We start from the raw sequence: 23,973 nt of genomic DNA, 5'->3' as shown, positions 1-23,973 counted from the left end.
ATAGATAAGCTGACCTTAAAATTAATATGAAATTGCAAAGCATCCTAAATAGTCAAAACAATCTTGAAAAAGAAGGTAAAAGGTCACACTTCCCAATTTCACAACTTAGCACAAAACTGCAGTAATCAAAACAGTGTGGTATTGGCATATAGACAGACATAAAGATCACTGGGATAGGATTGAAAGTCCAGAAATAAACCCATGTATCTATGGTTAATTGATTTTCAACCATGGGGAAAAAAAGACTATTTTCAATAAATGGTGCTGGGACAATGGGATATCCGTATGCAAAAGAATAAAGTTGAATCCTTACCTCACACCATATATAAAATGAACTCAAAATGGATCATAGACCTAAACCTAAGAGTTAAAACTACAGGGACACCTGGGTGGCTCAGTTGGTTAGATGTCTGCCTTCGGCTCAGGTCATGATCCCATGGCCCTGGGAAGGAGTCCCGCATCAGGCTCCTTGCTCAGCGGGGAGCCTGCTTTTCCATCTGCCTGCCACTCCCCCTGCTTGTGCGCTCTCTCTCTCTCTCTCTGACAAATAAAATCTTTTTTAAAAAAGAGTTAAAACTATAAAACTCTTTGAAGAAAACATAGATGTAAATCTTCACAGTGTTGGATTTAGCAATGGATTCTTAGATATAACACCAAAAGCACAACCAACAAAAGAAAAACTAGGTAAATTGGACTCTATTAAAATGAAGACTTCTGTGCATCAAAGAACACAATCAAGCCTTTGAAAAGACAGTCTGGCAGTTACTCAAACAATTAGGAATAGTTATTATATGACCCAGCAATTCCACTCTTAGGTATATACCCAAGAGATCTGAAATCAGGTGTTCAAATAAAATCTTGTAAACAAATGTTCATAACAGCACTGTTCACAATAGCCAAAAGGTGAAAACAACCAAAATATCCATCAACTGATGAATGAATAAATTGTGATATATCCATACAATGTAGTATTATTTGGCCATAAAAAGGACTGAAGTACTGATACCTACTACAAGATGAATCTTACAAACATTATGCTAAGTGAAAGAAGCCAGACACAAAAAGCCACATATTGTATGTTCCCAGATGTCCAGAACAGTTAAATCCATAAACACAGAAAGCAGATGGGTGCCATGGGCTGGGGGGGTGTGGAGAGAAAAAGGGGAGTGACCATTTAATGAGTACCCAGTTTCTTCTGGGAATGCTGAAAATGTTCTGGAGTTACATAGTGGCAATGGTTGCATGACATTGTGAATGTACTGGAAGTTACCAAATTGCACATTCTTAAATAGTTAAAATGGTAAATTTTATGTTAAGTGAAGTTTACTTCAATTTTTTTAAGAAAAAAAAGTAACAGAAATTTAAACAGTAGGCAAAGACCCAGCAAGCTTGATACTGAATTATTTCCAAAACACAGTTCTCTGGTAAAGCAAACCAAGTTGCAATAGAACCTCTCCCTTACCAAGGGCAGCTCTCCAATTCTGAAGAGTCCCACATCTCGCCTTGCTGAACTCAATTAATAGAGTTCTTGGTGTCTGCCCTAATCATCATGCAGACAGATAAAATTTAGTTAATATCCTTCTCTCCCTCCCCAACACTGAAAAATAAGATAAATAGAATCTATCTCCATAATTTTACTTAGTCATTTAGTTCAGTAGCATCTGTTTATCATGATTTACAAGAATTTGGATGGCAATGAGAATTGCAGGAAACATTTGCATAAAGGAATTTTATTTACATATTTTTCCTCCTTAAGCACTAGGATACTCAAAATGGTCACGTCTTGGAAATTCAGGCAAGCTCCAGCGGTGATTATTACCTTTTTAAAAGCCATACTGTATCGTCTTCAAGAAGTGAGAAACATTTACAGCTATTCAATTTAAAAGACAAACTTGAGGATCAGTCTATTTAAGAACATGTAATCAAATAAAAATAAGGAGAAACTGAAACACTAGTTCCTGCTGAAATGGCTTGCCTAATAAGCATGCAAGAAAAGAGAAATTGACTTTCCTAGCATAAGCTTACAGAACAGTTTGTCCTTGGGTGTCTGAGTAGGAGAAAAAACGACTCTCCTCCACATCTTTTTATCTAAAACTTTAAAGCTTAGTTCAATGTTCATATGTGTGAGTACATTTCAGAATTCTTTATATTCTATGTATAATAAAATTAATGTTTCTCTCTCCTATACATACAGTTAAACAAAAGAGGAAAGACAGAAAAAAGTATGTAGTGAGTAATATGCTCCCATTTATTTGAGATGGCAAGAGGAGGCTACAAATATTTATACATATTTGCTTACATTTTTGAAAATCAAAGTCATAAAATTTTATAAATGTTTACCTATAGAGGGAGAGAGGATCAGAGTGAAAGGATAGAAATATCAACTAGTTTTTCTAAAAACATCTTATTTTGTAAGCTTGACTTTGAAAATATGTAATTGTTTTACATCATTATAAAACTAAATTAAATCCTAATTTTTAAAAAAGCAATCTTTAAAATCAAAAGCAAAATAAAACAAATGGACATCACAATGTATTAAGTTTGTGGCTTAACCACATAAAGAGGAAGTGTTCAAAATGATTTTTAAAACAGTAATTTCGGGGCGCCTGGGTGGCTCAGTCATTAAATGTCTGCCTTTGGCTCAGGTCATGATCCCAGGGTCCTGGGATCAAGCCCCACATCGGGCTCCCTGCTCAGCGGGAAGCCTGTTTCTCCCTCTCCCACTCCCTCTGCTTGTGTTCCCTCTCTCGCTGTGTCTCTCAAATAAATAAAAATTTTTTTAAAAAAATAAATAAATAAATAAAACAGTAATTTGTACCAAAGGACTTACACTGAGGACCAAACCAAAAAAATATTAAACTGTTCTCAGTAAATGATTTATATTTTAGTAATAATATTGGTATTATTCTGAAACCATATAGATATGTATATATAGTGATATTACTAATATATTACTAATAAACATATAAATACTAAAGTATATATTGCTTCTATATAAGCACAATTATATAATAGTGTATACATGTATATGTATAATATACAGATAAATAGTAGATATACATGAAGGAAATGTGTTTTGGAAACAAAACACTTTGGAGAAATGATTGATTCTAGGTTTGGGACAGAAAATGTATAAGGTAAGCCTAGAACATTTTGTCTTACCAGAAAACAAAAGAAACTATCAAAAAACCACTGGGGTCATATCAGAAGGATTTAGGAGTCTACCTGAAGAGGCTCCCACTGGGCCAAAATTGGACATCAATAAGAACAGTAACTGCAATGGAATGCAACACATCAAATATTTGAAAAATTCAGGAGGTCATATGATACTTAAAAATAAACAAACAACAACAACAGAACCCCCCCAAACCTTGGTAGGCACCACTGAAGGATCTAGAAACCTAATTTTTGATTCTGAAAACTGGTCAAAAAAAAAAAATCAAGTCCTTAATATGCTTTTTCTGTACAAACTGTATATACCTTGAATAATTAAATCATCCACGAGGGAACATTTCCAGTTGATAAATGAAGAAGGAAAGAGAATTTACAGGGAATGTTCATCAGTGGCTATTAACAATACGAAAAGGGAGACAACAGTAAGTCTTCTGATGTTAGTACAGAACATTAGCTATAAGGTATTGTTGCATCAGAATCCGATCAAGTTTCTGGATCTAACAGAGAAGACAGAAGAACATGTTAAATGAGACCATGGGGCCAATTAGTAAAATGTGGAAAATTCTACAGGAAAATTAACTGTTTTTTTTTTTTTAAAGATTTTTATTTATTTATTTGACAGAGAGAGATAGCGAGAGAGGGAACACAAGCAGGGGGAGTGGGAGAGGGAGAAGCAGGCTTCCTGCCGAGCAGGGAGCCCGATGTGGGACTTGATCCCAGGACCCTGGGATCATGACCTGAGCCGAAGGCAGACGCTTAATGACTGAGCCACCCAGGCGCCCTGTTTTTTTTTAAACAAACTGCAAAGAAGATAAAGGGAGAGGAAAACAATTAATTAAATAGATAAATAAGAGTTAACAGTCCTGAATTCAAATTAAAACAACTATATAAAAAGGGTGAGGGGTGTAGGATAGTGAAAATTTGAAATATCCATATTTGATACGTATTTATTTATTTTTATTTTTTAAGCCCAATGTGGGGTTTGAACTCACAATCCTGAGATCAAGACCTGAGGTGAGGGCGCCTGGGTGGCTCAGTTGGTTAAGCGACTGCCTTCGGCTCAGGTCATGATCCCAGGGTCCTGGGATCGAGTCCCACATCGGGCTCCCAGCTCAGCAGGAAGCCTGCTTCTCCCTCTCCCACTCCCCCTGCTTGTGTTCCTGCTCTCGCTGTCTCTGTCAAATAAATAAATAAAATCTTAAAAAAAAAAAAAAAAGACCTGAGGTGAGATCAAGAGTTGGATGCTTAACCAACTGAGCCACCCAGGTACCCCACAATACTTTTTATGACTTGACATAATCAAGTCAAGGGACTTGAACTCACAAGCCTGAGATCAAGACCTGAGATCAAGAGTCAGAAGCTCAACTGACTGAGCCACCCAGGCACTCCTCCATTTTTGATATTTAGAAACTCGTTTATTTCATGCAGGTTTAACAATGATATTTTGACTAAGTTTTTTAAAAAAAGAATCATTATCTTTTAGAAATACTGAAGTCTGGGGGTGCCTGGGTGGCTCAGACAGTTAAGCATCTGCCTTCGGCTCAGGTCATAATCCCAGGGGCCTGGAATCGAGCCCCACATCAGGCTCCCTGTTCAGTGCAGAGCCTGCTCCTCCCTCTCCCTCTGCCATTCCCTCCACTTGTGCTCTCTGGCTCTATCTCTCAAATAAATAAATAAAATCTTAAAAAAAAGAAAGAAATACTGAAATCTGTATGAATGACATATAATGTCTGGTATTTTATTTTTTCTTTTTAAATTTTATTTTTAAGTAATCTCTACACCCAATGTGAGGCTCAGACTCATAATGCTGAGATCAAGTGTTGCATGTTCTTCCATGGCAGGGGGAGGGGGGGTGGGGGGTGCAGGGGGCCTGGATGGCCCAGTTGGTTGAGAGTCGGACTCTTGATTTTAGCTCAGGTTATGATCTCAGAGTCCTGGGATCGAGCCTCATGTTGGGCTCTGAGCTCAGTGGGGAGTCTGCTTGAGATTCTCTCCCTCTACCTCGGCCCCTCCCCCCTTTCATGTGCGTGTTCACGCACACTCTCTCTCTAATAAATAAATAAATCTTAAAAAAAAAAAAATCAGTGGGTTGGGAGGAGTAAAGAAATATAGTTGAAACAGAATGGACCATGAGGTTATCACTGCTGAAGTTAGTGATGGGCACATGGAGTGGACCTCTCTTTTCTCTAAAAAAAAAGGGGGGGGGCGCCTGGGTGGCTCAGTCGTTAAGCGTCTGCCTTCAGCTCAGGTCATGATCTCAGGGTCCTGGGATCGAGCCCCACATCAGGCTCCCTGCTCGTTGGGGAGCCTGCTTCTCCCTCTTCCACTCCCCCTGCTTGTGTTCCCTCTCTCACTGTGTCTCTCTCTGTCAAATAAATAAAATCTTTAAAAAAAAAAAAAGTTCTATGCACTCAGCTTTTGCCACCAAAAGTTTTCCCCCAACACATGGTAGCACTTAAAGCTACTGTATCCAAAATTCTCTATTTAGGAATGGCTGTTTGGCTCAGTTGGTAGAGCAGGTAACTCTTGATCTCCAGGTTGTGAGTTAGAGCCCTTATGTTGGGTGTAGAGATTACTTAAAAATAAAATTATCTTTTTGTAGCTCAATTTATAGCTTATTTGTAGCTCAATAATACTTTACTCAACAATACTTTACTCAGTAGAATAGAGGTATTCTTTCAAAGTTAGTATGATGAAGTAAATTATATTTTCCCATAGAAAATATATTAGAAATACATAAATTTAAATGAATTGACCATGGCAGCTTCACAGCAAGCTAAGTGTTATATCATAAAACATGTTATGCCTCATAGGAGTTAATGCTTTCAGTGTTAGGATCTACTCATTATTTCTCCTCCACCATAACTTTAGTTCTCTCTACCCAAATCTAAGGAAATATCCTGCCTGGGACACTCAATCATCCTTTGATAAATATTTAAAAAACATTTATTGAGTACCTACTACAAGTTAAGGGGATTTGGATCAAAGATGGTCTTGCTCTCAAGAGCTTCATGGTCTTACAACAGGAAAAACTAAAATAAACACATAACTAGGTGGCAGGTATTCCGTGTTATGATCAAGGTATGTAGACAGGTCCATCAGAAGTCCTCAGAACAGGTTTGATCTAATATCTACTTTCTTAGGCTAGGGGAATGAGCATGGGGTCTTGAGTCTTCAGAAGTTACTTCACCTCGCTGAGTCTCCTCATCTTTAAAACACCTGCTATGAAAATCTAACATACATACTGTATTGAGCACTGTGCCTCACACCTAGGAGGTGTTCAACCAATTCTAGTTTTCCTCCTCTGACAAATATTTGTAAAGTTGCATTGAGCACTGCTGCAATCACCCATTACCAGCAGATACTTTCATGTGAACACTTCCAATAAACTTCCTTAAATTCAAGGCACAGGATTACATAAAATACTGTTTCTTATTTGGTCAGCTAAGCACTTCTGCAATCCTACAGATTGAGTTCACCTACAGTGAACCATGCCTCTTATTTTGGTGTCTAGTCAAGAAGCTCACCTCCTCTCCTCCCATCCGTGGGCTGCACCCAAATTTACCAGCTTAGGTCTACAGAACAGCTCCACACTCTCCAAAATTCCTAATCTACTGCCTTCCTTCATCTCTGTAATTAAGGGTTACTTTACTTTCTAGAACTCTATTTTTAACTCAAGATTTAGCCATAACAATACTAACTACAGCATTACTCATAATAGCAAAAGATTATTAATAATCCAGACACCCCCAAGATTGGAAGTTGTTAAGTAAAATATGTAGCATCCATATAAACAAATACTGGATAGCCATTTAAAATGTTTTGACATCCTTAATGCTAAAAAAGTTGTACATGTAGTATAAATACTACCCTATAAAACAAAATGCAAGGGAGATTGAAAAAACCAAAATGTTAGTGGCTTTTAGCCTTAAATGGTGTCTCCTTCGTTTCTTGCTCTTTCAAACAAGTCTTTCATCACCTGGATATTATAATGGATGGATGCCTGTATCTGGAACATGCCACTTTCTCTGCAACCAAGAGTCCACTTCTTACACCATCCCTAAGCAGATTCCCCAGCTTCCTGCTGCCACTCCAAGCTTTAGTGCATCCTCCACTCTCAACAACACCTCCTTTTGAGGTTCTTGTCCCCTCTTATCTTCAGCCTCCCTCAAGGTCGTAATTATTTAAAAGGTTGTCTTCTACCCACAGGACTTCAATGCCCTACAGTTAAAAGCCTCAGGGGTTGCCAACATCCCTGCTGGACGATCCAATACCCTGGTTTCCCACTATCCCTGACCACAGAAGCTCTCAGTCCCCTCCCAGACCTCCTGTCTCCCGTTCAAGTTTCTGCAAAAGCCACTTCAGCACCCAGTATGCCTTTGTTCTCATGGACAGAACCTCCTTCTGCTTTTCTAAGGCAGGCCAGCTCAGCTTAGTTTAAAAAAAAAAAAAAAGATAAAGACTGCTTCCCTGGAACAACCCTCTAGCTCTGACATTTTAGCTATGTGGCATTGGGCATTTTTCTCAACTTCTATGGATTTACTTCCTCATCCTTAAGATGTGTGGTTAACATTAAGATAAAATAACATTTGCTCACCTTTTATTCCCCTTAGGACTTGCTATCACTTTCCTCTCAGAACGTAATACTTCACAGCCACGCTTCAAAGCACTGAACTCTTACTCCATTCCCCTGGTATGCAAATAACCCAATTTTCCACCTGACCTTGAGCCCTGAGGTGCTCCCTCTCACTTCTTTTAAAAGCAAAATAAAACACAAATATGCCCCTCCTGCAGCATCCCCTACTGCCTTTCCCCCTCTTCATTATTAAACTACTGAAGGCTATTACAGTCTCAATTTCATTCCTCAAACCCTTAGTCGGTGAAGATAACGGTGGACATCCTCTCCACCTCGGGAACCCAGGCTGGAGAGACAAATGGAAAGACTATTCCTGGAGCATAAATGCTGTAAACTACTCTACACATTTAATTGTCGAAACTTGAGTTTTCTCTCTGGGACGCCTGGGTGGTTTCGTCGGTTAAGTGCCTGCCTTCGGCTCAGGTCATGAGGCGGGGCGGGGGGCTGGGGGGTGGTCCGCCGGGTTAGAGCCCCGCAATAGGCTCTCCCTTCAGCGGGGAGCCTGCTTCTCCCTCTCCCTCTGCCGCTCCCCCTGCTTGTGCTTTCTCTCAATCTTTGTCAAATAAACAAATAAAATATTTAAAAAAAAAAAGCTCAAACCTCGAGTTCTTTTTCCGAAGAGCCAAACACTGCCGCGGGGGCCTTGACCGGCTTCTGCACTAGTCTCTCGAGCAGCTCACGCACCTGCTCAGGAGCCCGGCTGCTGGACTTGTCCCTCGAGCAGCTCATGCACCCCCTCAGGGGCCCCGCGGCTGGGTGGCCTCCCTGGGGGCACGCGGCGCCTGCGGAGGGAGCAGCACGCGAGGCCCAAGAGGCACCGCCCATGGAGGGGAACCAGGAGGCTAGGGCGCCCCTGTTCCACCGGGAGGGTGAGCAGCAGGGTGCGTTTCCAGCGGCAAGACCTCCAGCCAGGTGGGTATCAAGCCGGAGATGACTGGCTGCGACCTGGGAGAGTTCTCCATTACCTGCAAGCCAGGGAAGCTCGACTGGCCTGGCATCGGGTCCACCCACTCCTTCCACTTCATCCCTCTGTAACTGACCTGTTCAGCCAATAAAGGCACAGACATCTCTTAAAACACAAGTTCTTTCGGGGCACCTGGGTGGCTCAGTCGTTAAGCGTCTGCCTTCGGCTCAGGTCATGATCCCAGGGTCCTGGGATCCAGCCCCGCATCAGGCTCTCTGCTCGGCGGGGAGCCTGCTTCTCCCTCTCCCACTCCCCCTGCTTGTGTTCCCTCTCTCGCTGTCTCTCTCTCTGTCAAAAAATAAATAAAATCTTTAAAAAAAAAAAAAAAAACACAAGTTCTTTCAACTGTAAGTACGGTGTGTGGAGCTTTGCAGTGGGGCGTGTGGGAGAAAGTTCGGGGCCTCCAGGCAGGGCTGAGACTGATAAACTGATGGGTTTCTTTTTTGTAAGACGGGAGCCATTACCAAACCCACGGGCCCATCGAGTGTTCTAAAACACCTGACACTGAGAAAATGCCTTTTTCTCTCTTCATTCCTACTCAGAACTTTATTTTTAGACTGTCAGTCCTGTAAGGGTGTCTCAGAATCAGCTGTTGCTAGTCACTATTTTTGAATGAAAAACCACTTCAGTTCCACTTCATATTGAAACATGGTGAACACCAAAAATGTTCCCAACAGCCACCAATTTTACAAACTCCCCAAAATTTAACCTTCCCAATTACCTCCCTAAAAAAGGGTCAGATTAGAATTTGCGTTAAGATTCCCAAGTTTAGAAGAAATACCCGATTCTTTTGCATCTATCTAGAATACCAGTTGTGTTTCATCTTTTCCCCGAATGAGTATGTGAATACGATTTCTGAGATAAGTCTAGAGCCTGTCAGCAAACCTAGTTAAATGCCAGACGGTAAACATTTCAGGCTTTGCGGACCATAGTGCCACTTGCTTTTTTTTTTTTAACAACCTTCTCAAAACGTAATACTTAGTGCAAGTGCCATATGAATATCCGCTACAGTAGGATCTGACTCAAAGGCTGTAGTTTGCCAACTCTGGTCTAAACTGGGTTATGAGAGGGGCGCCTGGGTGGCTCAGTCGGTTAAGCGTCTGCCTTCCGCTTGGGTCGTGCTCCCAGGGTCCTGGGATCGAGCCCCACATTGGGCTCCCTGCTGAGCTAAGAGCCTGCTTCTCCCTCTGCCTGCCGCTCTGCCTACTTGTGCTATCTCTGTTAAATAAATAAACATCTTTAAAAAAAAATAATAATAAATAAATTGGGTTATGAGTGCTTTTAGACCATGCCTTGTCTTTTGCTTCTCTCACTCCTAGAACAGGCCTCAAGGTACAGCATGCCTTAAATATTCAGATGGTTGATAAAATCAAGCCAGGTATTGTTAGTTCTTGGGTTAGCAAATGTTGAAGGAAAACAATATTGTAAAACTTCATGAGCTTGTGTTATTTTCTGTCTTGGGATGTAGCTGTCTCAGCTGATTTTCTGAGCACAGCTACTGGTTGCTTATATCACCAAGCTAGGTCCTATTCAAAAGAGCTGGCCCTTGACCTTCAGAAACTTAAAAGGTAGAAATGGTCTTTTGTTTAAATATGAGGAAAAAATTAGAATTCAGTCCAGTAAGGATGAGTATTAAAGAAAAAAAACCAGACAAGCTAGAATAAAACGTTTTATTATTAAAATAAAAAACTTTGTATAAAAGCATTACAGATCAAAAGCTCTATTTACACTTACTGATTCAATATCCAATTAGGCATCAAACACTGAACAGGCACAGCAAAAGGCTGCACATGCAAAGAAAATGGACACACAAACACTTAAGATTCCACTTCTACAAAACGATTTGATTAATACAAAAGGAGAGGGGGGGTAGGGCACGACACATGAAATCTGCCCAGAAACTAAAAAGGTAGAGATGGCAAGTTAACAAACTGTTGAAAGTCACCCAATTCTAAAAAGGCACTTCTCATTGTTATAAAAGTGCTTAAAAGCTGAACATGAACCCTGTGCCTAGTTTATAACTTCAAGAAAGCAAACACCGCAAAGACTAGTAGTAGACGAGTATTACTATTAATTTTCCATGCAAAATGATCAGGAATTTGAAACACCTTACATACAAACCAAAATAAACTTGGCTAACTACAATTATGCTGACGTGTTACAGCATAAATTCAAGTCAGCCTATTCCTGAAACCTCACTATCCTAACTCCCTGGGATGTCTTTTCTACATGACTTTGAATACAGCACTGCCCTTGGACCTTTGGGCAGTGACTGTGAGAGGCAGATGCATCACTTGACCTTGTAGTGGAAGAAAGCAGAAGCAACTGAGTCTCAACCAGGGCAACTTGTAAAATAAGCATAATACATGGAATATTCTCATGAGAGGCATCCAAAGTAATATACTCCACTTTCCAACAATTACCGAATTTTTTCACATGGTTTTAAGACTTGTGTGCCTTGATTCTGTTAAAAAACATCAACTAGTATGAACGCTAAAGCTAAAATTACACAGCTTTCTCGTAAACAAGTTAGAGGGCTGTTCTCTGGAATTCAATAGATGTAGTTAGTTAACATTACTACTGTGTTTCTAAGTGCTTGGTTTTATGGGTGGATTCCAGGGCTATTTCAACGCCAATTAAATCAAACATGCTTTCCTAAACTTGCCATTTAAAAAGAATCAGAAACAAAATGGTGGGAGAGAACCAATGGAAATAGAGGGGGGATGGTGGGGGGGAAGCAAAGAAGAAACTGCAGGAGGGCAAAGTATAGCTAGCGATATACCTCTGTGATGGTCAGAGACACGTGTGTCTACTGAGATTAACTTGATTTGCGTTTCCTATAAAACTGGCTTATCATCAAAATTCTTAACTCGGGTTTCAATCATGTGAAAAAACCGAAAACTTTAGTAGGAAGATTTGCGCATTGAAGACGGGGAGTGGATCTTCCAAATGCTATGCTTGCATTTCGAATTCCTGTTTCAGACTGAAAGAGAGAAGGGAACAGGTCAGGATATGGTTTTCAACCTAAGAATGTTCTTTGGAAAGCCTAATTCAGTTTTCAAAATGTTTTCATTGAGTTATAGTATATATAGTTAAGTGCATACATCTAAACATACAACTGGAATTTTTATGCACTCACACACATGTCCCCACCACCCAGATGAAGACAGAACGCATTTCCAAGATTGGAAAAGACTCCCAGTGTGTCCCTTTGCAGTCAAAACCTGCAGTCCTCACCCCCCGGAGACAAACACTATTTTCACTTCTATTATCTTTTTATTTTTTTATTTTTTATTTTTATTTTTTAAAGATTTTATTTATTTATTTGACAGAGAAAGACACAGCGAGAGAGGGAACACAAACGGGGAGTGGGAGAGGGAGAAGCAGACTCCCTGACGAGCAGGGAGCCCGATGCGGGACTCGATCCCGGGACTCCAGGATCATGACCTGAGCCGAAGGCAGTCGCTTAACCAACTGAGCCACCCAGGCGCCCCACTATTATCTTTTTATTAAGACACAAACATGAATGTAAGATTTGGGTGTGGAAGAGAGAAAAACCAGCCATTTACCTTTTCAAGTAAGCATGCACATTCCCAAAGCCATGGTATTTGGCTAAATACACAAGGACCCCAGTCGCACACCGCCCATCTCGCTGCCGGCAGAAACTACAGTTGCAGATCCTGCGGCAAGGCGGGCAATGCCAATTCTGAAGGAGAATTGTGAAAAGGCACAGTTAAATCAAATCTTACTTTCCTCCCCTTACTTATCTATTCTTATTTAACCTCTAAGGTAGGTACATCAATTGCATTTACATCTTTTTTTTTTTTTTTAAGTAACAGCAAAAGCTTAATATGATTAATTTCCATTAGTCCTGATGTTTTCTTAGGAAATGCAGCAGAGGTTACACAGCAACTAGCAAGGGTAGAGTCAACTTCCCCTGTAAGGTCTGGTCCCAACCAAGCACTCTGGAGGGGGACTCATACTGGTCTATGAAGTCATCAGCCTCCCCTGAAATGTGCACCCCACAACTCTTAAGGCTCGATCCTTTCACTGTTACCCTTTCTGGCCCTTTCAACTCATGGCTAACATTTAAGTCCACAGGACCACCCTTCAAGGCACCTACTGGATCCAGCAGAGCATCCTTGACCTCTTCACCGTAACGGTTTCGAAGGCAGGGACCACAGAACTGGCCTCGAACACCCCAGCACTCTGGGTTTCTGCAGTTTGTTTTGGTATCAATAGTTTTCTGGCGGCATTGATGGCAAGTAGATCCCTACAAAGAGGCAAATAAGACGGAAAAAAGAACAAAACACTGCTTTTTGTATAGAAAAACAGCATAAAGAACGTCTTTCTTTGTAGATGGTGTCCGACAATTCGTCTTTCAATCCTATGTTAAATCTACACACACATGTATATGCCAAGGGCATGAAAAATAAATCAAGCATGGTGATTTCATCAATTGGCAGATGCAATAGTTAATATTATCAAAACTAGTTTTCTGCAAGAAAGCATCTTACGCAAAAAAAAGTACCCCAATCTTTCTTTTTAGCACACCACTCTACCCCAGCACCTGTGTACCCCAGACGTACACACAGTAAACATATGTTGAATCGACTTCTAAATTTAAAGAAAAATCAAATGCTACCAAAGGCTTACTAGGCAAATACCATTACTGCAGACTCACTAAGAGATGTGTATCCCAAGGATGCTAAAAAACTTTCCTTATATGAAAAAAACACCCAGGCACATATCAAATATGCTAAGACCTTTAACATTAGCAAAACTCTAAGGATAGAAGCTATCCTTTCTCTCACAGATGTTCATGTTCACAGATATGACTGAGAGAGGTTCGTACCAATGAGCGGTTATAGATCTTCTCTCGAGAGTTGTTGCAGATGTTCTCCAGCTCTTCCTCTGTAATTTCTTCCACAGGGCGAATTATATGTGGAAGGGTCATGGATCCGGCACGACGACTTCTGGGCATGTCATCTTCCTGCATGACAAAATTCATGGAATGGTGTTTCTACTGGCTCTCCCCAGCTCTGAATCCCAGATACATGATTTGTAATTTCTTCACCAAGAATTCAACCTAGAAATCTTTCTTATAGCTTATGGAGAAGGGGCAAGTTAAGTTTACTAAAGATAATGGGACAACGTCATGGAAATGATTCCTACATTAAGAAGCTGAAGAAAGCTTTGGCAACTTAAAAATAAAATCTTGAAATAAAAGGTAGGGGGGGGCACTCTGGCTGGCTCAGTTGGTAGAGCACGCAACTCTTGATGTTGGTGTTATAAGTTTGAGTCCCATGTTGGATGTAGAGATTACTTAAAAATAAAATCTTAAAAAAAAAAAGGCAAGTAAGCAACAAGCTTTGACCTTCTCACCTGCTAACAAAACACATCAAATAAGTTTATACGACATTAACAATTCTGAATGATTTGAGAAGGTTTACTACGGGTCATCTTATGTTGAGGCCACATGGGTCCCTGTGTTGTGTATTGGATACTGGGCTTACAGAAGATGACAAACAGAAGAGCAAACACAAATGTGGAGAGCTCACATTCACGTAGTTGTCCATGGTCTTCCTCTTTCTCACCAGCATGTACTTATCCTCCTCCTCTTCCTCCTCTTCCTCTGTGGGTAGAGCACTAAGGGACCCAAGGATCCGGGACCTTGACCTGGTAAGAGGACGAGCTCTTCGTTCAGGGTTTCTCCTGGAAGCTACACCTGGGAATGTACGCCTTCGGGGTGTCTTTGACTGCTAAACAAAACACACATGATGGAACCCATTTATTCAAGAATGAAGAGAAGTGGCACCTTCTCCTTAAGTACGTTTTTGTTTAAGTAAAACGGGAGCTCCATTTCCTAATCCTTTGTCCTTTCCATAATGCATGGGAAGTGAGCCCCAAAATGATACAGCTGTTGTAATTGTGCTCTTCTAACAACAAGCCATTTCTCTCAGACTGAGAGATGATCCTTTTATTCTTCCACTTAAGAACAGATCTCGTTTTCCCAAAAAAAACCCTTTCTACAATATCTCTTGAGCCCTGAAACATATCCACTATTTCTACATGGCACAAGAGAGAAATGTATGTATGGTTTTCCTTCTTCTGTTTCTTGCTTGCCTCTTCCCTTTCTCCTCAGGGAGCAGACACACCAAATGCCCCTTAGTTGCACCAGCTTATTCCTCAGAAGATAATCACATATATTAGGCCGTGACTTGGTTAGGAAATTGTTTTTTCCCTTTTTTTCTCCCATTCTCAGTTATTAAAAACCTCTATTATTAGGAAATGCAGCAGAGGAAGGAAGGAATATCCTAATGCTGGGGATACAGAAAAAAAAAAAAAAAATTCAATCTTTACTCCCTACCCTTGAGAGGCTTAATTTAGTTGGGAAGGAGAGAACTAGCCAATCAAAAGGGGTTTAAGCGCTGCAGAAGCATGGTTTGGAGAGGCCACACCTGTCCTAGCATGCACAGAAGAGGTCCCAGAGACCTGTTAGGTTTACTTCTCTGTCTGTAGGACTACACAAAATAAGGAAATTGGATTTTAAAATAACAAATTTAGGGGCACCTGGGTGGTTCAATCGGTGAAGCGTCTGCCTTCGGCTCTGGTCCTGAACCCGGGGTCCTGAGACGGAGCCCGGCATTGGGATCCCTGCTCAGTGAGAGTCTGCTTCTCCCTCTCCCTCTGCCCCTCCCCCTGCTCATTCTCTAATAAATAAAATCTTAAAAATAAATCTATCTTAGACCTGTCCAAAATACTACAATATAAAGAAGGATTTGCACTTACTGTACTGGGGCCTGGTAGGGAACGCCTTCCAGGGAATGAGCCAGGGAAGCTTTCTAATTCTGACATTAGTTTTGCAAGCTAAAAAGGGAGGATATTCAACAGAAATTATTAGTTTAGAATAACTGCTGAAAAAAAGCAACTTCTGGAAATTAGTAGCACATCTCGAGTTTCTGATTTCACTTATACATTTCCAAGACTTTAATAGATTAAAAAAGAGAAGTTAATTTAGGAAAAGCAGCACATTTAAAGCACACATTGTGAAGACTTCACAGTTACACTGAAAATAATTCTTAGGACACAGGTGTAAGCAATGAGCAGCTTACAGAAAGGACGGGAAGGGTTATTAGTGTTAGCACAAAGTCAGATACCTACCATTGCTTTGTTTTGCTTTATATTTAAAGCTCTTTTCTCCAAAAAATTCATTCCATTTTCATCTTCTGAATCAGAACTGGAATCGGTCACAGTATTCTCAGGGGGCTGGGGGGGCACTGCTCTTTTGCTGGCGGCTCCCCTGGCTTTTTGGGTTGGAAACTTCATGGCCACCCGGAGGGGTCCGGACCGTCGGCACTGGCTGCGAGTCCTGTAGCCAGTGTGGTCTGACTGCAGTCTCTAGTTAATCAGGAACAATGGAGTCGTTAATGACTTGTTGATTGTCCGACAGGCTGCACCAATATGACTACAAAATCCCTTCTGAACAAAAGACACTGACATCAAATAAATTTTAATTGGACACCTTAATTGTCAATTTTAACTGACAGCTCTGGGCAATAAAATCAGGAATTACAAATAAATACAATAATCAGGGTAGTTGAACTCCTGTAGCCTGAGACAGGTCTTTATAAGCCATCTTCATAGCCCTTAGGCCAGTGGTTCTTAATCTTTTTTTTTAATGTGAAAATCCCAGCTCCCTTTTTAATTCAAAAACAGATCTTTTGTTTTTTAAAAGAATTCCTATAAAAACAAATATGTGTTCTCCCACAACCATGGTTTCAATGTTTGGCATTAAACTATATTACAGGTGCCTGAGTGCTCTAATCTACTTTTTAAAAAATTTGCGGCAAATAGGCATAACATGAAATTCACCATTTTAACCCTTTTTAAGTGTACAGTTCAGTGGCATAAAGGACATTCACACTGTTGTACAGCCATCACCACCATCTGTCTCCAGAACTTTTTCATCTTCCCAAACTGAAACTCTGCACCCATTCAACACTAACTCCCCACTCCCCTCTGGCCTCTGGAAACTACCATTCTACTTTCTGTCTCTATGAATTTGACTATTTGAGGTACCTCTCTAATCTACTTACTGTAAACTTAAAATTTAAAAAATTTTTTGAGATTCCAAAATTAAAGTGGGGTTCCATCATTAAAAATATATTAAAATTAGCCACCAGGGAAAAGCAAATCGGAATCACAAGATACCGCTTCATTACCCACTAGTGGAGCTGAATCAATAGCAAGTATGGCAAGGATGTAGAGAACCTGGAACCGCATACACTTTTGGTAGGAATGTACAAAGGCGCAGCCGAAGACAGCCTGTCAGTTCGTTACAAGGCCAGAGTTACCATAGGACTTGTTCGTATATATACTCCGATAGTATTATGTCCACACAAAACTTGTAAGTGAATGTTCACAGTAGTGCTATTCACAATAGTCAAAAGTGCAAACAACCCCAAACCCATCAACTGATGAAGAGGATAAATAAAATGTTGTACATTCACAAAATATTATTCATCAGTAAAAAGATATTAAGTACTAGCACATGCCACAACATCGAAGAAGCTTGAAAATCTTCCATGAAGTGAAAGAAGCCATTCACGAAAGACCTCATAGCGTACGGTTTCATTCATACGAAGTGTCCAGAGTAGGAAATCTATAATGGTAGCAGACAAATTGGTGGTTGCCCATTGACGATTGGGGGTACTGGGAAAGGATGAGAAGTGACTGTTAATGGGGACAAGGTTTTTTTGGGGAGCTGATGAAAATATTCTAAATTGATTGTAGTGATGGCTGAAAAAAAGTGATTGAGAAAAGAAAATATATAACCCATAAAGTCCCAGAAAGGGAACAGCCACTTTTTTTTTTAACATCCAAACACTTCTTAAATCTGCGCAGCTTCTAGTATTCTTCATGTACTTTTAGTGTGCCCAACGACGAGAAAATGACAAACTTTTATGGGTTCTTAAGACTTTTAATCGATTGGCATCTTATTAATTAAAACAAACCAGCATCTACAAAGAGTGTATTCACTGCCCCGAAATGACTCAGGCTAGACAATGTTTAGGTCACATGCAGACTTACAGACCAGCCTCTGCAAGAACTCCAATCTGCATTGATTTGGACCACCATCACTTCTTAGAGGCAATGTTACATTACCACCAAGTCAGACCGCGATAAACACTCCTCGGCCAGATGTTCTCACTTATGTCACTATCCTTGTGGTCGCAGGGAGTGGCTCCCCATCAGACCCCAATGAGCTGAAGAGCATGCACCTGACTGTAAACCAACACACTGCTTCCTTTGTTGAAGACAGTCCTGCTAACCAGGGTCTGCAGAACTAAGCAATATGCTCAGGGAGAGCGGGACCGAGGTACAGCAGCAGTGGCCTGAGCAGAAGGACCGAGGTTAAAGGTAAAGCAGCGTGCACAAGAAAAGCCAGCCAAGGAGCACAAGTGAAAGCAGGAAGGGCCCTAATTGTCATTATGTGCACTCGAACCCACATTTACCAAAGGCCTGCTCCAGGCCGGGGCCAGTACTGGGCTGGGCACTTGAACTTACATACGAATACAGCTAATCTTGAGGACATGTGGGCTTCTGATCATCAGGCTAGATTTCTGTGGCAACAGAAATCTGGAGGTTGGCCAATTTTATCTTACCGGTCTCCAAGACTTTCAGAGCCTACAAAATGTTCAAAGCTTTACAAGTAGGGCTACATTAGTAAAAACTGTTGTAAGACATGAAGAAAATGTTAAAATTTTAAAAAGGTCAACAAAATCTTCTGGCATGACTAAAATGAAAATTACAAGAAAAAAAACTTTAAATTACGAGAAAAAAAAAACACTTCAAACAAGTGTGTCATGCCTGTAAATGTACTGTACTTCTTGACATGGGTTCTCAAACTCACCATTCCATCTTGTATCTCACTCTCTGAGAAACCGCAAAATGATTCATCGTCAGAGTCGGCATGAAAAATACTGGCCAGTTCTTTAGTGACATCTGGCCTTGATTTCTGTAAAAATCCACAATGGTCTAACACATCTTGCACCTCACTTTCTGAAAAGCCGCAGAAAGATTCATTATCAGAGTCCTCATAAAAAACATTTGCCAGTTCTTCACTGATATCTGACCTGAATTTAGGTTTCTGTAAAATAAATAAATAAATGTGGTTGTGCATTTTTTTCCTTTTTCAAGAACCAATTTTCCATAAACCGTGCAGAGAGCAAATCACATTTACAAGTGCACTACAAGAGAACAGCTTTTGTTACAAAGAAAAATGGTTCAGAGGTTTACAAATGATTTCTGAGTTGTTATGGCAAATCATCAGGCATGTTAGGTTAGGCGACATTTCAAAAAGATAGAATAAGTAGCTAATCTACCTCCAACAATTACTACCTAGAACCACAGCAAAAAGTGAAATGAAATTACAATGCATACTGTATTTTCCAGCGGCTGTATAGAAATGCAGGCAAAAAGCAAGCAGCTTTAATCACGCACAAAGCATGTGGGGCACTGTGGGCACTGCAGACTCAATTCTGTTTATTCTCAGGCAGCACTTACCGTGTTTGCAAAATTATCAGAAGCAAAGCTGTCACAACTGTCATCAGAGGATGACGACGTTTCCATGGAAATCAACTTCACATATCTAAATTTCTTTACGTTCTTCTTTACTCCGTGACCCTTTTGCTGTAAATGAAAATGGCAATACTATTAAGTGGGATGCTTACACTAACTGAAGACATCATTTTTGAGTTTAGTAGTTCAGCACAGAGTAGATATATCCATTTCTTATACCCTACATAGTAGAAGGAGGATTTGCAAATGCTACAACAATATTTTCAAAACCTGGTAAAATCTTAAAAGGGGATCCCTTTGAAGGAATATTGTTAAGGACATTTATCGGTTCAATCAAACATCTACAGAACTACCTCACTGAACACCTCTTTCCCCCAAGCTAAGCGTGTCATATGGAGTTCCCAAGGGGCTTAATGCTGACTTCCTAAAACCTGCCTGTTAAAAACATTAGATTGCACTTCCAAAAGGAAATTTCAAAAGTACAAAATGGTAGAGTGATTTCTCTCCCTCAGCCAAAAGCTAATGAGGTCTTTTTATATAAGCTTTGGCCTATGTACTGTGATGCTAATTTCCCAAACTACAAGAACTGGGCAGCACCTCTACTTCAAGATGGCAGACTTTCAAGCTGGCCCTGCTCTAACCAGGAGGGGTATAGTGATTTCAGCACAAGCCCTTACAAATCAAGTACATCAACCGAGTGAACAAACATACAAGGAGGCAAGTTAAAGGTCAAACAGCACTCCAAACCCAGGTAGAATGCATGATTCCACCTCAGCATTCTATCAGCCTGGCCTGACATTCAGCTCTTTCCAAAGTCCCCTTCCTATACAATTCTTTTTAGAATTCCTTCTGTAAGTCACAAATTACTTGTAGGTTACTTGTTCATAAACACTGAAAAGCCTGGCTTTGCTCATCAGAAAATGCAATTAGCATCTATCTAAATATAGAGACAGCAGTTTCTGGCATTTCTTAACATTTAATGAGACTTAAGTGTTTTTAGTTCCTATGTTTTAATTTTCTTAAATATGGCCACACAATAGAAATGACTCCTCCCACTGAAAACTTTAAAAGGCAAGCTCTGTTATGGGTCCCACAAAAAAAAGCCAAGATCTGAGGTGTCAGGTGGAAAGAACATTCTTGACCTTCCTTGTACATCTAACATTAGGCACTTCATTTCAATTTCTTGCAAATAAAATTATCATGTCTTTTGTCCTTTCAGAAAGGCAGAAAAATGTGATAATAGGTAGTGCTACTACCTATTAGAAGGGGTCTCAAACACCCCATTTTCCAAGCGAGGAAATTCAAGGCTCCAGGGAGGTGAAATAGAGTGCCCAAGAGGACACAGCTGGAAGGAGAACCCAATTCTGTAATCTCCTACGACAGCAGTGCTCCTTGCACTAGTACAGCAATTTACTCATCAATCTACCTGCAAGCAGTCAGAGGCCCAAGACAGCCTCAAGGGAGGCAGTCTACTGGAAGCTGACAGGGAAACATACGCTGGGCTTTAACACGTCAGCACATGCCAAGAGTTAGTTAGCAGGCAAATGCATGTTTGGAGGAAAAGACGTAGAAAAAGGCAAATGGTTACGGTTGAGATGAACTCTTCTGGCAGGAAGGTAATAACTAATACCACTTAGTAGGTGTTTTTTTCGTGCCAGGCCCTAAGCATGTTTTTCACATTACGTTTAATTCCTTGCAACAAAGGTGCTATCATTATTCCCACCTAACAAATGGGGAAGCCGAGGCGTGAGGGGTTAAGTGGATTATTCGTCACAGGATGGCCCAAATTCGAACCCAGGCACGTCAAATCCCAAGTCCTGTTACACATGGCTTTCTCCAATCTAAAAGCTAATGCCGGGTTACACCCAAGAGTAGTGTCTGAAACCACGCCCCCAACACGCCCTCTCCCACCCCCCACCCCCACTAGAACCACAGCTTCCCCACGTGTCGCTCTTTATTTATTTTAAGCATGTCACACTCTTCCTTTCCACCCAACCCCCATCTTCTAACATCTCCTGGGGCAGACCCTACGTTCCGGTTTCCGTTAGAGCAAAAAGTAACGTTCCATTCAGGGAAACGTCCTGCAGCTGCGAGTAAGGTTGGTGGGTGGAGGAGTGGGAAACGAGCAAATGGTTGTTGAACAGCACCTTCAGGTGCTCTTAATCGCCGCCTGGAACTAGAGATGCCTCCCCCCATGTGCGCACCCAAGTCCTAAAGAGACCATTTTGCAAGACCTTTAAACTTCAAACCCACAGGTACTCAGCGGTTAGAAAGCGGATCCTGGTGTGGCAGGCGCAAAATCCGGCGGGGAGCGGGTCCAAAGGGGCCCCCAGTGCGCGCCGGTCTTGCCGCAGCGAGCCACCCACCCGCCCGCAGCTGCACGCTGGAAAAGGCTGCACCGCTGCAGGGCAAACCCCCAGGTGCAGGGAGGGAGGCGTTCCCCTCCACTCGGGCTCTGGCCGGCAGGCACAATGGGGGACCCGCTAGCTCTGGCCGCTGTCCGGCCCCGAGCGCACGTGCACTTCAGGCGCACGTGGCTTCGGGCTCCCCAGCGCTGCCAACCAACCTGAAAACTGCTCAAATCTCCGACCGCCAGCGCGCCGGGTGCGCACGCCCAGCGGGGTCGGCCCCGGGCTCGGAATTACACGAAATGCATGAAATCTGGGGCTTGCCTAAATGGGCGCCGCCCAGGACCGCCACCAGTTGATAAGCAGTACTCGGACCGCGGAGGTAGAGGGAGTCGGTCCGCGCCCAGCACCCACCGCGCCCGCCCCTCGGGTTCATCAGCCTAGCGCTCACCGGCACGCGGCGAGCGTCCATGCTGGCGGCGGGCGCCCAGGCCGGCGCTCTGGGACGGGAGAACGAAGCACCGCGCGCCGCGGTCCCGCAGAGCCAAAGGAGCTGGAGCTGCGGCGGGCGGGGCACTCAGACCCGGGACCCGAGGGGCGGGGCCCCGGCCGGCTTTCCCGCGTTGGGGCTCAGGTCCTGCAAGCTGTGGTAACTGCCTACCCAGGCGCGAGACCCTCTCGGCACTGGGGAAAAAAGCGGCCCCCCAGATATTATGACCCCAAGCCCCAGCCTTGGAATGCCCTGAAGTCCGCCGTGGAAAAGCGGCGCTTTTAGGGCTCTAGACAACTCTCTTTATGTTGCTGCACGGTCCTGAGCGAATGGCGCGAAAGAGGTTCGTATTGCCCCGGGGTTAGCAGGCTGATTTGCATGAATTCCCGGGCTGGGAGAGGGAAAGTCGAGGTGCGGGGTAATGGAGAGCAGAGCGAGAGTCTTGCGGGTTTTGGCTCTTATCACTTGCATTGCGGCGTGCGGTTTACGTTATTAAGCGCAAAAATCAAAGAATTAAGCATGAATTCCCCCCCTTATTAGTCCAGTCACTGTCTCTGAGTGTGGCACCTCTTATCTGGCAACCACATCATTATCTGCAGCAGTAAAATGAGTTAAATCTTGATGTTTTTTTCCAGAAAGCACGGGAAGCCGTTGTTGTTTTACATAAGACTAGTGGTTTTTTAAATTAGGACAAAAAGGCGCTGCCATTAGTTAACATCGGCGGGATCATACAGGCTTTAAAATTTATCTGTTGAGGGTAGAAGCTGAAGACCATTAATGTGGTTTGACTATCTTTTCTTTCGTCAGAATTTATAATACCGAGATTGGAATGACCGTGAGGTATTTTCTGATTGCCCTTTTAATCAAACCTGACATTCCGACGCAATAAAGTGTGAGGTTTTAAAATTTCTTCTGTAGAGAGCAGGAAAAAAAGCTTTTAGAAGAAAAAGTAAGATGATTTGGGTTGCTTTAAAAGACACTAATTATAATCTTACATTTAAGACAAGTGCTTGAAATGAAACCATTCGAATTTTTTCCTTAAAAACTTTTCGGGAATAATTCCTTTGCAGTTAAGAGAGCATGCGTGAACACACCGCGTTCTTCTCTGGATGTATTGAATACAAAAACTTGTAAGCAAGTAATACGAAAAGAACAATGGATTGGAAGAATTGGGAGGGTCTTGGTCAGAGTCTTCGAGCCTCTCTAAAACACGCCTGCCCATGGTCACTGTCACAGTGCAAGGGACAAAGAACTCACGGTCTCGAAGGTAGGCGCCAAGAGAGGCGGTTGCTTTGGCGAAATTCTTGGCAGTGGTGGTGATGGGGGAGGGGGGGCCGTGAGTGACTCAATAAGTATTTGTTGAGTAAATAACTATATAAATGGTGAACTAAAATTGTCGTTGGTGCTGTGTCCTTGGGAATACAGTTTTTTGCCACTGAAATATGTGAGAATTTGGAATTGTGAAATGCATAAAGTAAGGGAAGATTAAGTCCTTTGACTCTGAAAAGTTCTGATAGGAAAATTCTTAATTCTCTTGGGGCACTAGAAAATAATTTACATATTAAGATTAAGATGTCTGGTCTATCAGTCTTTTCAGTAAACCGAAAGATGCAAATTAAAACAGATACAGTTTTACTCAGTGGCAAAAATTTTAAAAACCTGATTAAGACCAGGTGCTGGTAAGGACATGAGGAAATTCCTGCAATGTTAGGAGTGTAATTTTTTTTTTTACTTCACAGGGCAGTTCAGATATTTAGCAAAACCACTTCCAGGTATA

The 23,973-nt window shown here is 41.8% G+C and overlaps 1 protein-coding gene across 3 annotated transcripts; it reads right to left on the bottom strand.

Annotated features, from left to right (window-relative positions):
• Positions 1-10,430: 10,430 nt before the first annotated feature.
• On the bottom strand, positions 10,431-22,311 carry CDCA7 (cell division cycle associated 7). Of its 3 annotated transcripts, XM_045867396.3 has the most exons (10): positions 22,158-22,311; positions 19,344-19,469; positions 18,691-18,927; positions 15,939-16,175; positions 15,567-15,644; positions 14,336-14,536; positions 13,630-13,767; positions 12,898-13,047; positions 12,344-12,480; positions 10,431-11,757 (listed from the first exon to the last, which is right to left on the bottom strand). In XM_045867396.3, exons 1-10 carry the CDS (start codon positions 22,176-22,178, stop codon positions 11,727-11,729), a joined length of 1,356 nt encoding a protein of 451 aa, XP_045723352.1. In that variant the 5' UTR covers positions 22,179-22,311; the 3' UTR covers positions 10,431-11,726. The 3 variants fall into 3 exon arrangements, with proteins under 3 accessions (XP_045723352.1, XP_064442763.1, XP_064442764.1); XM_064586693.1 differs by lacking the exon at positions 15,567-15,644; XM_064586694.1 differs by lacking the exon at positions 18,691-18,927.
• Between the last annotated feature and the right edge of the window lie 1,662 nt (positions 22,312-23,973).

This window comes from Mirounga angustirostris, unplaced genomic scaffold (genome assembly GCF_029215605.1).
Source record: "Mirounga angustirostris isolate CCGP_5_RB_7025 unplaced genomic scaffold, mMirAng1.0.hap1 SCAF_3, whole genome shotgun sequence".
In the NCBI taxonomy this organism is placed as follows: Eukaryota; Metazoa; Chordata; class Mammalia; order Carnivora; family Phocidae; genus Mirounga; species Mirounga angustirostris.
Note: the sequence above shows the minus strand (reverse complement) of the source record. Positions and strands in the feature narration are given on the sequence as shown.

What these genes read in the sequence shown, in the direction of transcription:
- CDCA7 (XM_045867396.3), bottom strand. Translation starts at nt 22,178, where the DNA reads ATGGACGCTCGCCGCGTGCCG. An exon ending in GTGAGATACAAGATGGAATG is followed by an intron (nt 16,176 to 18,690) that starts GTGAGTTTGAGA and finishes CTGATTAACTAG; the next exon opens with AGACTGCAGTCAGACCACAC. An exon ending in AGGATGCTCTGCTGGATCCA is followed by an intron (nt 12,481 to 12,897) that starts GTAGGTGCCTTG and finishes ATTCTCCTTCAG; the next exon opens with AATTGGCATTGCCCGCCTTG.